Below are 12,866 nucleotides of genomic sequence, written 5' to 3'. Positions count from 1 at the left end.
CAAGCCACCTTCCCTGCCTGGGTTTCACGTGCCTCATCTGTAAAATGGGGATAACCGCCACCTCCCAGGCTTGCGGGGAAGATAAGACAAGTGGACAAGCTTGGCAGAGTTCACGCACAGAGGAGGCGATTGATTGTTAGGGAGCAGCACCCGCACCAGGACGGGAGGCAGGTGATGGCAAGAGAGAAGAAGCTTGATTGACAGCGTACCCACCAACCCTCCCAGCTCCAGAGGCCCTGGGAAGCCTCGAAACCAGAACACACAGACAGGGTCAAGAACAAAAAATAACACAGGCCTTTTATTTGCTCCAGAACTCGGCCGCTGTGTGGTCTGAGGGCGCCATGCTTTCCCGGGGCCCCCCGGGGGACTCCCCCCTCACTCAGGGGGCTGGATTTCGGTGTGAGGTCAGACTGCAGCCCCCGCCCCTCTGGGCCTTATTGGTCCAGCAGGCCCAGCTGCCCGCCACGGGGCTCGGGACCAGTGAATCCCCTGAAACTGGAATATGGTGCCCACCTTCTCAGCAAGGCGGCTTTTTCACAAGGCGTTGGTTAAGATATTGCACTTGTAAATTAGGAAAACTGATGAGGCAAAGGTTTCCTATTACAGGACGACGTGCCAAGCATCCAACTACTGTTTAAATAAATAAAACTCAAGGCAGGGGTCCGAGCTGTGAGCCCCAGCAGCTCCGCTGAAGAGCCCCGGGGCCCAGGCCTCGGCCCCTGCCACACCAGCCAGTTCTTTAAGGAACTTGGTCGTTGCGAAGTCTCCGCAGCAGGGAGCAGCAGCTCCGGATCTGTCTTAGCCTGGCCGGGCCCCTGACCTGCCCAGGCCCTCGGGCCCCCTCGTACCAGGGCAGCGGGGACCCAGTGGGGCCAGTCCCTCGACTCCTCCAGTGGCCTGGGCCTCTCTTGGTCCAGGCCTCTCATCCAAATGTCCGTCTGTCTGTCCGGACGCAGCCTCCGGGGGCTTGCTTGCCCCCTCTGTCGCAGGGGGGAGGGAGGCAGGTGGGGAGGGGCCCAGCCCGCCTGGTGTGAACACTGAGCTCTGCCCGCATGGCCCCTAAAGCGGGGGACTCATCTTCTTCTGGTTAATGAGGTCCAGGTAGAGGTCCGAGCGGAGGAAGCGCGGGTACGAGTCCTTCTCCATGAGCCCAAAGATGCGCTTCTGGGCCAGGTCGAAGCAGCCCCGAGTGACGCTTTGAAGGTTGTCCTTGGTGTGTTCCCGCGTGTATGAGTCCAGGTTTACCTGCGGGGCGGAGGGCGATGAGGTCAGGGCTGCCTGCAAGGACCTGCTCCTGGGGGCCGAGGGCCGGGTCAGGACCTGCCCAGCCTCTCCTCTCCAAGCCCTTCTGCTCCACATCGTGAGGTTCAGAGGGGAACCCCCACAGGTTAGCAGAGTCAAGTCCTGGTTCGGTCACTAACTGCAGGGGTGCTAAGAGTTTTTAGGGCCTGAAAACATCACCTCTAGGGTCGGGCTACCTGGGTTCAAATCCCAGCAGTGCCACATGTTAGGTGTGTGACCTTAAGCGAATCGCTTAAGTGCTCTGAGCCCTGGCTGTCTTAAGTATAGGCGGGAATAACAGTACATTCCTCAACGAGTTGTGGACATTAAGCATCACCATCCATTTTAAATAGAAAACGCCTGGCACACAGGAAGCACTCAGGGGACGTTACGCTCTCTGGGACTTTGTCTCCTCGTTTTAAAAATGAAAATAATATTTACACCTATTTTACAGGTTGTCCTGAGGGTTAAATATGAGAGCTCATCTGTGAAGGGCTCTGCATGGGCCTGGCACCGAGCAGACCCTGAGAGTGGTCATTCGTGTTATCAGTCAGGATTCTGTTCTTCCCGGGAACCCCAGCCTGCTTCCTCTTCACCCTGGGCACTTGGCCCCTCAGAGTCACTCTGGCCTCTCCCCTTGCTGAGCCCCTCCTTGAGGCTTCCAGCCAGCCCCCTCACCGAGAGGCCGCTGGGCATGGGGACGGGGGCCTGAGGGCCCAGCCCAAAGCCCTACCTCCTTGCACGCCTGAATGGCGATGTACTCAGCAAAGATCTTCTTGGCCTTGGCCGCCATCTTGGACTGTGACTTGACCTTCTTGAAGTCCTCGCATGCCAGCCAGAATTCCAGGTTCTCCTCACTAAACTCAGTGCGGAGGAAGGCCTGGAACACCGCTAGACCATCTGTGAGGAGAAGCCCAGACCCTGAGGTGAGAGGCCAAACCAGCCCCTCCTGCCCTCAGGCCCCCCCCGCAGCTGACCCTCTTGGCTCATTTTGGGTGCAGACGCTGGGAGCTTAGTAAGGGGACCCGCTCCTGGGAGCCAGGAGCCCAGGATATGGCCCCCACCCCTGCATTGCCTCTTCATGGGCCTCGGCCAGGTCTCTCCCCAGCTGAGCCTCAGTTTCCTCATCTGTCAAATGGGAACCACCTCCTGGATCCTAGTGAGGATCAGAAGGGGTTCCCGTCCACGAGATGACAGGCAGATTTGGCCCCGTGTGCGCCTCAGCCATGGAAGTGTTTATTGTTATTCTGGGAATATGGGTCTGAGTACACAGGTCCCAAAGGCCTCTGGCGAGCAGTGCCAGCTCTCATGGACAGGGAGGGGCTGGCAGCAGCAGGCTCTGAGGCCAGACCAAGGGCCTCAGCCTTTCCCAACAGCGGGGACACCTGACGGCCCGGGAAACAGGGAGAGGCAACCTCTCTGGGGCCAGATGCTCTCTCTGCGCCTGGGAGAGGAGGAGAGGAGGACGGGGCAGAGGACACGGAGAAGGGAACAGGCCGGGTGGCCCCCACTTACACTTGTGGACCAGCAGCTTCTCCAAAGACTCGCCCCATTTGAGTGCTTCCTCTGAAGTGGGCCTGAGGGGGAGGCAAGGGACACAGTGAGGGGCCGGGAGGCTCAGGGAAGCGAGCTGACCTCTGTCCTCTGTCCTTGGCCCCACAAAGTAGCTGAGCCCCATGAGGAGCACATAAGGGGGCCCACCCCCTTTCCTGGGGCCGGCGGCATCACTTCTACCCCCACCTCTGCCCCTCCCCGGCCGTCCTTCCCGGGACAGCAGCTCCCCATCCACGCTGCTCATGCAGGGTACGAGGCTCCTTCCACAGGAGCCTCCACCACCCCCGAGCCCGATCAAGCCAAATGCATTCTCCCTTACACGCCCACCAGCCACCCTGCTCCCACGGGACCCGTGAGTGTCTGAGGGGGCCCAGGGGTGCCGGAGAGGACCTACTTGAATGACTTCATCACTTTGTCTGTCTTGCCCGTTGGCTGGGCCCCAGGGGATTCGTTGCGCCGCCTAAAGATGCCCAGCTTGTTCTTCATGTCCTTGGCTCTGGGGACAGAAGCAGAGAAGGGGGTCGGTGAGGCCGGTCCACTCGCCCGCTGCCAGTTCAGGGCGCGGAGGGCGGGGGCCGGGGCGAGGGGCACCTACTCCTTCATGGTGTGCCGCCTCTGGAGGTTCCCATTCCGAGTGAGGTACATGCCTCGGAGCATCGCTGTAGGGCCCCCCACCTTGCTGCCTGGGACGGTCTGCTGCAAGCACCCCCAGGCTCCTGCTCCCAAGCCGGGTACCAGGCGGCAACGGTGCTGGCGGCAGCCGAGCGCTCACTGGAATCCCAGCCCCGGACGACTGGACTCCCAGGCACAGGCCAGGCTGGGACTCAGACAGGAGGAGCCAGGAAATGGGAGGGACCAGGACGGGAGCAGGGGGAAAAAAATATCCCTCCTGGCCAACCCTGAGAGGCAGCCCCGTGAAAGGGGCATGTGTCTGTAAGGGGCGGCCTCTGGGGCCCGCCCAGGCAGGAAGCCAAACCCGTTATTTGTGACTGGCCTCCCCGTTACCATGGCAGCGCCCTGGGAAGGAGGAGAAAACAAATCAGCAAATTTCTGGGAGGGAGGGAGGGAAGGCGGGAGGGAAGGGAGGCTCTGCCCCTCAGGGTGGCAGGACCGGCTATTTTTAGCCAAGAGCCATTTTTAGCCCTGTCACTCCCCCAGGCAGATTTCAGCCTGTGGGCAAGCTGCTGGTGAGAAAAGGGTTAAGTGTCTCCTGCTCACGAGGACTGCCTCCCCAGACCCTAGACCCCTCTCTGGGCACCTCCCAGAGAATAGTTTCTGCCAGCAGACCGCTCAGTCTCCATCATCAGCTTTGGATATATCCACCCATGAATATGCAGGATGTCCCATGAAGTTTCAGTAGTTTTAAGCTCGAATCCCTTCAAAAGTACAAAGCCCATAAACTCTCAAAAACATCATTTGAAACAAATTAATTTTTTTACGCCTGCTTAGTCTTATGACTTTTGAATAATACATTTTTTTGTTTTAGTTTTTGATCTCTGTCCTTCTGATTAAAGATGACAAATGCTGACTGAACCGAAAAATTAAATGCGTAAAATTTAAAATGCGCTATCAAAATCGTAAAGCTAAGTAAGTGTAAAAGAAATTTAAATAATGGAGCTTTCAAATGTGTTTTATACACTGGGCAGCTTACTTCTGAAGCCACCCGAGCTTCAAAGGGCCCTAAGACCGACCGGATGCCCTTTTAATGAAGGCAAGTGGTGCAGGTGGAAGTTAGGAGCAGAAGTGCTGCAGCAAGACCGTCTCAGGTTCAGCTCCCAGCCCCAGCCATTACCAGCTGAGTGCCCTTTATCCAGTTACCTAACCTCTCTGAATGTCAAGTTTTCTCATCTGTTAAACACAGATGATGACAGTACCTACCATCTGCTGGGGTTGTTTCGAGGCAAGGAAAAAATGCACATAAAACTTTAGCACAGTGTCTGGGGCAAAAGCACTCAGGCTTATCTACATGGACCCTGAGGTCCTAGGGCAGCTGATTGAGATGAGGGCCCTGCTCTAGCAGATTCCAAGCCAATGAGACAAAGCCAAGGAGTCCAGGGACAGGCAGCCCTCTGGTGAGGATCAAGGCCTTCTGAGAGCCTTGGGGGGCTAGGAGTGAGAGAGCCCAGCTTCTTGGGGCACAGTGCTCTGTTTCAAACCCCGGCTCCTGGCCTGCTGTCGAGGTGAGGACATAGAAGCTGGGGGGAGTGGGGGAGTGGGGGAAGAGCTTGCAGGGTCCAACCTGCAGGCTGCCGCCATCCACTTGGGCTCATTGCTGGCCCAGAGACCACTGTGTTTCTCTGTGGCTGGAGGAGGCTGAAGCCCCTGCCAAGTCAAGCCTTTCGCCCTAGATGCACAGCTGGGCAGACCCACAGATGCACGGCACAGCTGGAGAGGGCCTCGAAAGTCCGATTGCTACCCAGGTAACTTGAGAAAGGATGGCAGAGGTCAGAGATGCCCCACATGGCCCCAGAGAGTAGAACTGGGACCCACAAGAGGAACCTAAAGGGACACTTTCCTCCAATCAGGGCTGTGAAAAGATGGAACAAGTAGCCACTGAAGAATGGACTCCTATCACTAGGGGCTCAAAGGCTACTTAGCAGGGGTGCTGCAGACCTCCTTCAGGGTGCTCTGCTTAGGAATAACAGGCTCTGTGGGAATACCCTGGTGGTCTAGTGGTGAGGATTCTGTGCTTCCACTGCAGGGTGCCTGGGTTAGATCAGATCCCTGGTCAGGAAACTAAGATCCTGCAAGCTGTGTCATGAGGCCAAAAAAAAAAAAAAGTAAATAAATAACGGGCGCTGAAGGAAAAAATAAATTTAAAAAATTTAAATATATGTGCAGGCCTATTTATTTTTTTAGAGCCATCATGCCAGGTTTCAGATCTCAACTCTCAGAAAAGCAACTTAACCTCAGAAAACCAACTTAACCTCTTTCTGCCTCAGTTCACTCATTTGTAAAACAGGTTAAATAAGAAAAAAGGAAAGTAAAATAAAAAGTATGGTAAAGGTCACTTCTATGCGGGATCTAGAAAAATAGTACAGATGAACTTATTGGCAAAGTAGGAACAGAGTCACAGATATAGAGAACAAACCTAAGGTTACCAAGGGGGGGTACGGATTGGGATTGGGAGACTGGGTTTGACACACACACACGACTATGAAACAGATGACTAATGAGAACCTGCCGTTCAGCGCAGGGGACTCAGGGCTCTGTGGTGTCCTAAATGGGAAGGAAATCTAATAAAGAGTGGATATTCGTATAAGTGATTCACTTTGCTCTACAGCAGAAACTGACACAGTATTATAAACCAACTATACTCCAGTAATTTTTCTTTTTTCTTAAGTATTGTAAAGGCAGGCGGCGCAGTGGTCAAGAATCCACCTACCACTGCAAAAAGACGCAGGTTTGATCCCTGAGTCAGGAAGTTCCTTTGGAGTAGGAAATGGCAACCCACTCCAGTATTCGTGCCTGGAAAATTCCATGGACAGAGGAGCCTGGCGGGCTGCAGTCCATGGGGTCACAGAGTCAGACACAACTGAAGCACGCATGCGTGCATGCAAAGGTTAAATTAGATAATATATGTAAATGCGCATAGAACAATGCCTAGCACAATCAACATGAGCTATTTATCATTGCAGGTTCTAAGAGTCCTCGCCTAAGCATTTAAGAATGTGAGCCATGAAGAGGCAGCGCCCCACTTGGAAAGAAGGCCAGAGTGGGTGAGGCAGGAGAGCTCCAGCACCCTGGATGCCTGCCCTCTGCCGCCCTCCACTGCCGCACCCCTGCGCGTACCACCGTCAGCCGTTCTGGTGCCGCCTGCACCAAATGGTTGGTACAAAGAACCATCTCTGTGCATTTCACCTTCCCTAGAAAGTGCGACCGTTCCTGGCCGCAGAGTGAGAGGAGAAGCCTAATGTTGCTGCAGGAAACGAGAGGGCAGAGGAAACTGGGGAGAGTTTCTAGGGAGTGGAACCCAGCCAAGGTCGAGGTCAGGGAAGAACGTGGCAGAAGGCATCTGGGAAGGACTCGTCCCGGACCCCGAGCCCAGCCTAACTGGCGTGCGATGGTCTGGCACTGCAGGACCTGGAGGGGAGGGGTGCCCTCTGCAGGCCACCGCGTCCCTCAGCGCTTTCTCTTCTGTCCCTGCCCGCAGTCTCTGTGGCCCGGAGTACAAATAGACCGTGGGGAAAACCCCTCACTCTCTGCTAATGAATAAGCACCTCTAACAAACCTCCAAATGAAAAGTATAAATTCTGTGGAGGCGGTAGGGGCAGAAAGGCATGGGGCGCATGGGATCTGCTCTCTGAGCCCGCAGCACCCCCTGCTGGCCATGCCCGGGACTGCCAGCATTCAAGAGCTCAGTGGAGAAAGCGGAATCTCGTGACCGGTCCACCCTTTCTCAGGGGGAGCAAAGACCTTGTCATGGTCACTTGGCCACCGCTTGGCTGAGCAGCTGGGCAGGGCTGGGGCAGCCAGCCCGTTTGCTTTTGCTTGATTCCCTGTGGCTTCCAGATACTAAATCGGCACCTTGCCTCACTCTGTGGATGGACGCTGAGGGCAGCGCTGGGTGCTCAGGGCCCTGGTTGATCTCACCCTGGGGCCACGGTTAGGTCTCAAGACCCTATTTTTCATGAGTGTCTGTCTCGGGTAGGACTGGATACAACCCCTTCTCCTTGCCTCTACCGCTGGCCCACTGGGCATGGAGAATAAGCTGGAGGACGGGGAAGGGGAGGGGTGCAGGGTCCGCTCCCCCGCCCCCATCACTAGGGTGAGGACCAATAGATCTTTCCAACGTACAGGTTTTTGCTCTTTCTCTTCCGGGAGGTGTCATCATCATCCCCTACTGTGTCAGGCCCGCTCATCTGCAGAGAAAACACAGACACGTTGCAGCCTGAGCTGTTGTCTGAGCAAAGAGAGGCTCAGCGATCTAGCAGGTCCCGCCAACCAGCCCACCTCCACCTCCATGCTCCCACCCCTTGAAGAACAGCGGAGGGAGGGAGACCCCGCTGCTAGGAGCAGCCTGCTCACGGAGTGTCCTCCTCCTGCACCTAGGAACGCGGCTTGTACGGGAGCAGCGCTCACAGCAGTAGGGCAGGACGGAGACACAGCTTCAGTCAAGGTTCTACTGCATGACTCAGCCAACTGCTGTCCCTCTCTGAGCCTCCAGTGCTTAATTTCAGCATGGAGATCATAGTGACTTACCAACTCAGGATTCTGAGGTTTTTAAAGAGACCTGGGATGGGTCAGCCGTGTATTAAGTGCATTATTACATAGGATAGTACCTCTCTTGCCTTAAAGCTTTCCCTGGCTCCCAAGTACCCTTGAGACAATGTCCAAACTCCAGGACATGATGTACAGGGTTTACCATCTTAGGATATGGGCAGAAAGCTCCATATCGCCGTCAGTTACAACTCCGTCGGTTATCTCTCTGGCCTGACCTCTGCTCCAGCAACCTCTTCAACCTGCCATCCAACCAAAAACCATTCCAACCAAAAACCATTCCAACCAAAAACCTTCCCAGCCGGGCTCTGTACACGTTCTTCCTTCCATAGGAGATGTTTTGGTGACTCTCTCACCTCCCATTCCTTCAAGACCCAGCTTCAGCAAAGACCTAAACCTCAGGTAAGCTGCTTAAATGCCTCCTCAACCAGGAAGCCCTCCTGGACCCCTAGACCCAAGGTTGTGCCCTCTTCACCCCTTCGAGGACCCTGCTGTATCCAACATGGCTCCTCTCCGATCTGTCTCCTCTACTGGAGTGGGAGTTCCCAAGAGCAAGGCCTCTGTCTGCCTTCACCTCTGTCTAGATCACCTTGACTGGGCCTGGTGTATGTTAGGAGTTCAAGAAATACTTGAATGCATGAATGAATCAAGAGAGAGGGGAAGCAGGTTGGGAAGGATGAGTCTTGAAGGCTTCACTGCTTGATTGATGGCCTGCAATTTTATTTCCTGCTGTTCCACTGAGCCCCCAGATTCTGCCCTGCCCTCCGTCCACCCTCCTTGCCTTTGCCTGTGCCGTGCCCCCTTCCTGGAATGCCTCCTCCTCTTCTGCCCAATCTTGACTTCCTCCCAGTCTGTCACCCCTCCGCTCTTCCACACCACTCCAGACTCCCACCGTCTCTCCTGGGGCCGCCTTCTGTTGCCCTGCCCTCCTCCTCCTGAAGAAATCAGACCCCTGCAGTGCCACCCCAGAGCAGAAGCGCAGCAAATGCATTGAGATGTTGGAATAGCTGCGGCTGAGATGTCCTAAGACAAGACAGAAAGCCACCAGGTATGGATCTCAGCTCTGACTTATGAGTCACACCTTGGATCTCAGTTTCACTTGTAAAATAAAGAAAATGGGCTGAACTTTAAAATACCATGTTCTCAATCCTGGGAGGAAAAGTGGGCTAAATCCAGATATAGCTGGAGCTACCAGCCTCAGTGGGGCAATGACCCAGAGATGGATGGATGAATGAGTTATAGCTTCATTCATGGAGTTCATGCTATAGGCCAGACCTCAGAAAGGACATCATCCAGACACTGTCTCATTAGTCTCAGAGTTAAGTCCATAAAGTAAACAGAACCTCAGAGAAGTTAAGTCATCTGCCCAAGGACACCCAGCGTTTACGTGACAGCTGGAATCTAGGTCTGTTTGAATTTAAGGGCTGTGTTTCTCTGCCAGAGGATGCTGCTACTCAGATGCAAGGACAGGACACATTATGAAGGTTTTCAATGAACGACTCAGGGGAAATACCGCGTCTTTCCTGAGAAGCTGCCCCACCAAGGTTGTAAACACGTGTGTACGTGCACACACAGGCACACGCCCAGCTATGGTGCGGGACTCCGGATCTATAGTTTGCAGCCTGGGCACGGATGATGCCTCCACTAACTTTGGAGACGTTCCCAGGCTTTCTCAGTTTCAGCTTCTTTAGCTCCAGCAGAGGCATCCACCCCACTGTTGGAAGATTCACCAGGATAAAGTCTGGGCCCCCGAGGCCCAGACTGGTACACAGGTCACCCTCAGGAACTGGGGGCTGCCAGCATTCACCGCCCAGTGATTGCTGTCACCGTCTCGCCCTTGCACACAGGTCACAGTTGTCTGGCCTGGCCAAGCAAGGCCTGAAGCCCCCACCCGTGGGAAAGGGCCCAGAGCCTGGGCTTCCTCCCATTTAACCTCAGCTTCCGCACTTTATCGGCCCCACACAATGGGCCTGGGGACCACTCCCGCCCCGCCCTCCACCCCCAGCCTCTGCACTGCTGGGAACCCGGCTCTTCCTTCCACTGCTGGGAGGGGGTCATCTTCTCCAGGGTCGGCTCTCATCAGTCAGCCTGAGAGAGGGGCCGGGGAGCTCAGGCCCTGGGAGTCGGCCCCCAAAGTGGCCAGCGAAACCCACACGCCAAGGGGGTGCTGTGTGCCAGAAAGAGGCTGAGACAGAAAGTCAGGGCTCTGCTTTCCAGTCTCAGCGTGGCTCCCAAGCCTCCTGTCTCCGGGAACTGCAGTGAGGCCTGCCTGAGGCTCAGTACACAAAGGGTCTCTCCTTCCCATCTACTCCCCTGCTCTGCTCCTTACCTCCTCCGTGCTGAAAGGTGATCGGAGACGAACCCAGAACCACTCAAGCCTGCCCTTCACTCCAGACAGAGGTCCCTGAGGCCCGCCCAGCTCCCACCTGGCCACCTCCGGGGACTGGAGGAATAATTACCGTTTATATTGTAATTATAACTATTATAATACTCACAGTTAAGAGTTAAATGCTAAACTGCCTGGATTTGAATCCTAGCTCAGTCACTTATTAGCTAATCGACTTCAGCCAAATTACATCCCCTCTCTGGGTCTCGGTTTCTTTATTTGTAAAATGAGGATAGTAATTGGACCTCTCAAAGGGGTGTTATGTGGATTAATGAACACCTGTGGAAGAGTCTGATAACTAGTAGCTACGGCGGTGTGAACTGAAACTGTCTCCGGCCATATCAATAAACAAGAAAGGTCACAGACATCAGTGATCTCTGGCCTCCAAATGTGAACAAGGGCTCCCAAAACTGCGGTCCAGCAGATGCTGCCCCCCACCCACCACCAACAGTGACTGCTGAGGAGCCAGGGAATGCAAGAAGTAGCCATCTGCCAACTCCTAATGAAACAGGACTGGCCCCAGACAGCTGAGGTGCACGCGAAAGGAATGAATTCAGTGAGCCCAGAGGTTTGCATCTTCCCATACATAGAATGCTAAATTCCTTAACTTGATACCTGATCTTTGATGTTCAAACTGTCTGCAAACTTGTATATAGCCTGACTTCCTCTCCTGTCTCCTTGGAGCAGTTTTCTCAGATATACTGAGATGCTATCTCCCAGGCTCAGAGTCATTCCCACCAAACAAAATAACTCTCTACTTTCAGGTTGTGACTATATTTTTTTAGTGGTTAGAGCTGTTATTCACTTCGTGCCAGGCAATGTGCTAAAGTGCTGTGTCATACTTTAATTTAACCTTCTCAACAATTCTAAGAGCTGTTTGCTGTTATTTCCCCCTCATTTACAGCTGAGGAAACTAGGCCCAGAGCTGTGTGCTAAGTCACTTTAGTCATGTTCGACTCTTGGGGCCCCATGGACTGCAGATTTCCAGGCTCCTCTGTCCGTGCGATTTTCCAGGCAAGAGTACTGAAGTGGGTTGCCATTTCTATTTGCCTGGACTCTCCAAGCGGGCAAGGAGCAAAAAAATTTCAGGTCTGGCTGCAGACCCCACCCATGACTGAGGGGTCTCCTGTAAGCAGGGCCTCACCTGATTCCCCCTGTTGGTCCTGACCTGACTTCTGGGGCCACGTGGCCATGCCTGGCTCCTCTCTCTGACCCAGACCATCCTGGCAGAACACATGGAACTTTGCAGAAACACTGGGGCTAGACTCTACACTTATTTGTTTAGACAGAGGAACGAATCCTTTTGGCTTTTTACAGGTAGGAGGCTGGAAGATGCCATCATGGCTTGGAACTGGAAGGCGTCTTAAGGGCTCCCTTGTCTGAACCATAGCCTGGATGGGAAACAGCTCCCCTGACAGCCTCTGCCCAAGCTGGTTTCCTGCAGGAGAGGAGACGGAAGCACCGCCAGGGAGGGGCCACAGCCTCTTCTCCCCGCTGTCAAAGAATGACCCATGATTCTGGGCTGAGCCAGGCCAGGCTGGGGTGAAATTCACAGATGCTCTTGGAGCGTCCCTGGCTCCCAGGAAAAGGATAGACAGGGGCCCAGAAAACCTGTCCTGCCGGACCCTTTTGGGAGCAGCCGGCAAGACGCGAGTCTGGCGGCAGAGGGCGCTGTGGGACAACTCAACCCAGCGCAAGAGCCAGCCAGCCTCAGGGGGGGAACCACGGGATAACCCCAGGATAACCCAGGGAGCTTCTCTTCTCAGGCAGCCCACCCCTAAGGTGATCGTGGCCGAGTGTTCCATCCCTCAGGTCTGTCTGGTTCAGATCCTCCTAAACACAGCAGAGGGGAGGGGTAACGCAGGGACGGTCGCTCTGGGACGGGCAGATTGCACTATGGCCAGCCTCAGTTCAGCCACACGGCAGCACAATGATTGGCCGAAGGCCACAGTAGCTCTGCCTGGCCCTCCTGGGTCTCACTGGATCACAGGATCACTACCGTGGGCACAGAGCTGTCAATAGACTGCAGTCGTCTGGAATCCCTGTGACAACTCCCTGAAGACCTAGCCACTCCTGTTTTATAAGAGAAAATCGAAGCTCAGGGAAAAAAAAAAAAGCTCAGTAACTTGGCCAAGGTCTCAAGACCAGGAGGCAGAGCCGACACTGAACCCAGTCTGACCCCACAGCCCGAAGACCTCAGCCCTCTCCCCTTCACCTCTTGCCTGGCTCTGCCTGGAAACCGTGGTCGGTTGGCATCCGTGGACCCTCCCTGGAAAGCCGGGCCCAAACCAGGAAGATGGAAGTCACGGGAAAACCGCCACCTCCTCCAGCGGCCAGTCCCCAACCCCCTGCCCCTCCCCTGCTAGAGGTGTGCAGGGTTTAGGACAGGCTCAGAGAGGACTGGACAGGGTGAGGCCACTGTCCA

The 12,866-nt window shown here is 54.9% G+C and overlaps 1 protein-coding gene across 6 annotated transcripts in view; it reads right to left on the bottom strand.

Moving 5' to 3' along the window:
• Positions 1 to 271: 271 nt before the first annotated feature.
• Positions 272 to 12,866, bottom strand: part of RGS3 (regulator of G protein signaling 3) — a 101,019-nt gene continuing 88,424 nt past the window's right edge. For 4 of the 6 annotated variants that reach the window (XM_065946458.1, XM_065946459.1, XM_065946460.1 and 1 more), the window contains 5 exons: positions 7,633 to 7,697; positions 3,230 to 3,331; positions 2,797 to 2,858; positions 2,015 to 2,181; positions 272 to 1,245 (listed from right to left, as the gene is read on the bottom strand). In XM_065946458.1, coding sequence (XP_065802530.1) covers positions 1,060 to 1,245; positions 2,015 to 2,181; positions 2,797 to 2,858; positions 3,230 to 3,331; positions 7,633 to 7,697 — 582 coding nt within the window. In that variant the 3' untranslated portion in view covers positions 272 to 1,059. Of the gene's footprint in view, positions 1,246 to 2,014; positions 2,182 to 2,796; positions 2,859 to 3,229; positions 3,332 to 3,430; positions 3,698 to 7,632; positions 7,698 to 12,866 lie in introns of those variants that run through there. The other 2 variants (XM_065946463.1, XM_065946464.1) reach the window with 2 other exon arrangements.

This window comes from Muntiacus reevesi, chromosome 10 (assembly GCF_963930625.1).
Source record: "Muntiacus reevesi chromosome 10, mMunRee1.1, whole genome shotgun sequence".
Lineage (NCBI taxonomy): Eukaryota > Metazoa > Chordata > Mammalia > Artiodactyla > Cervidae > Muntiacus > Muntiacus reevesi.
The sequence above is the reverse complement of the archived record's forward strand: the minus strand, read 5'-3'. Positions and strand labels throughout refer to the sequence as shown.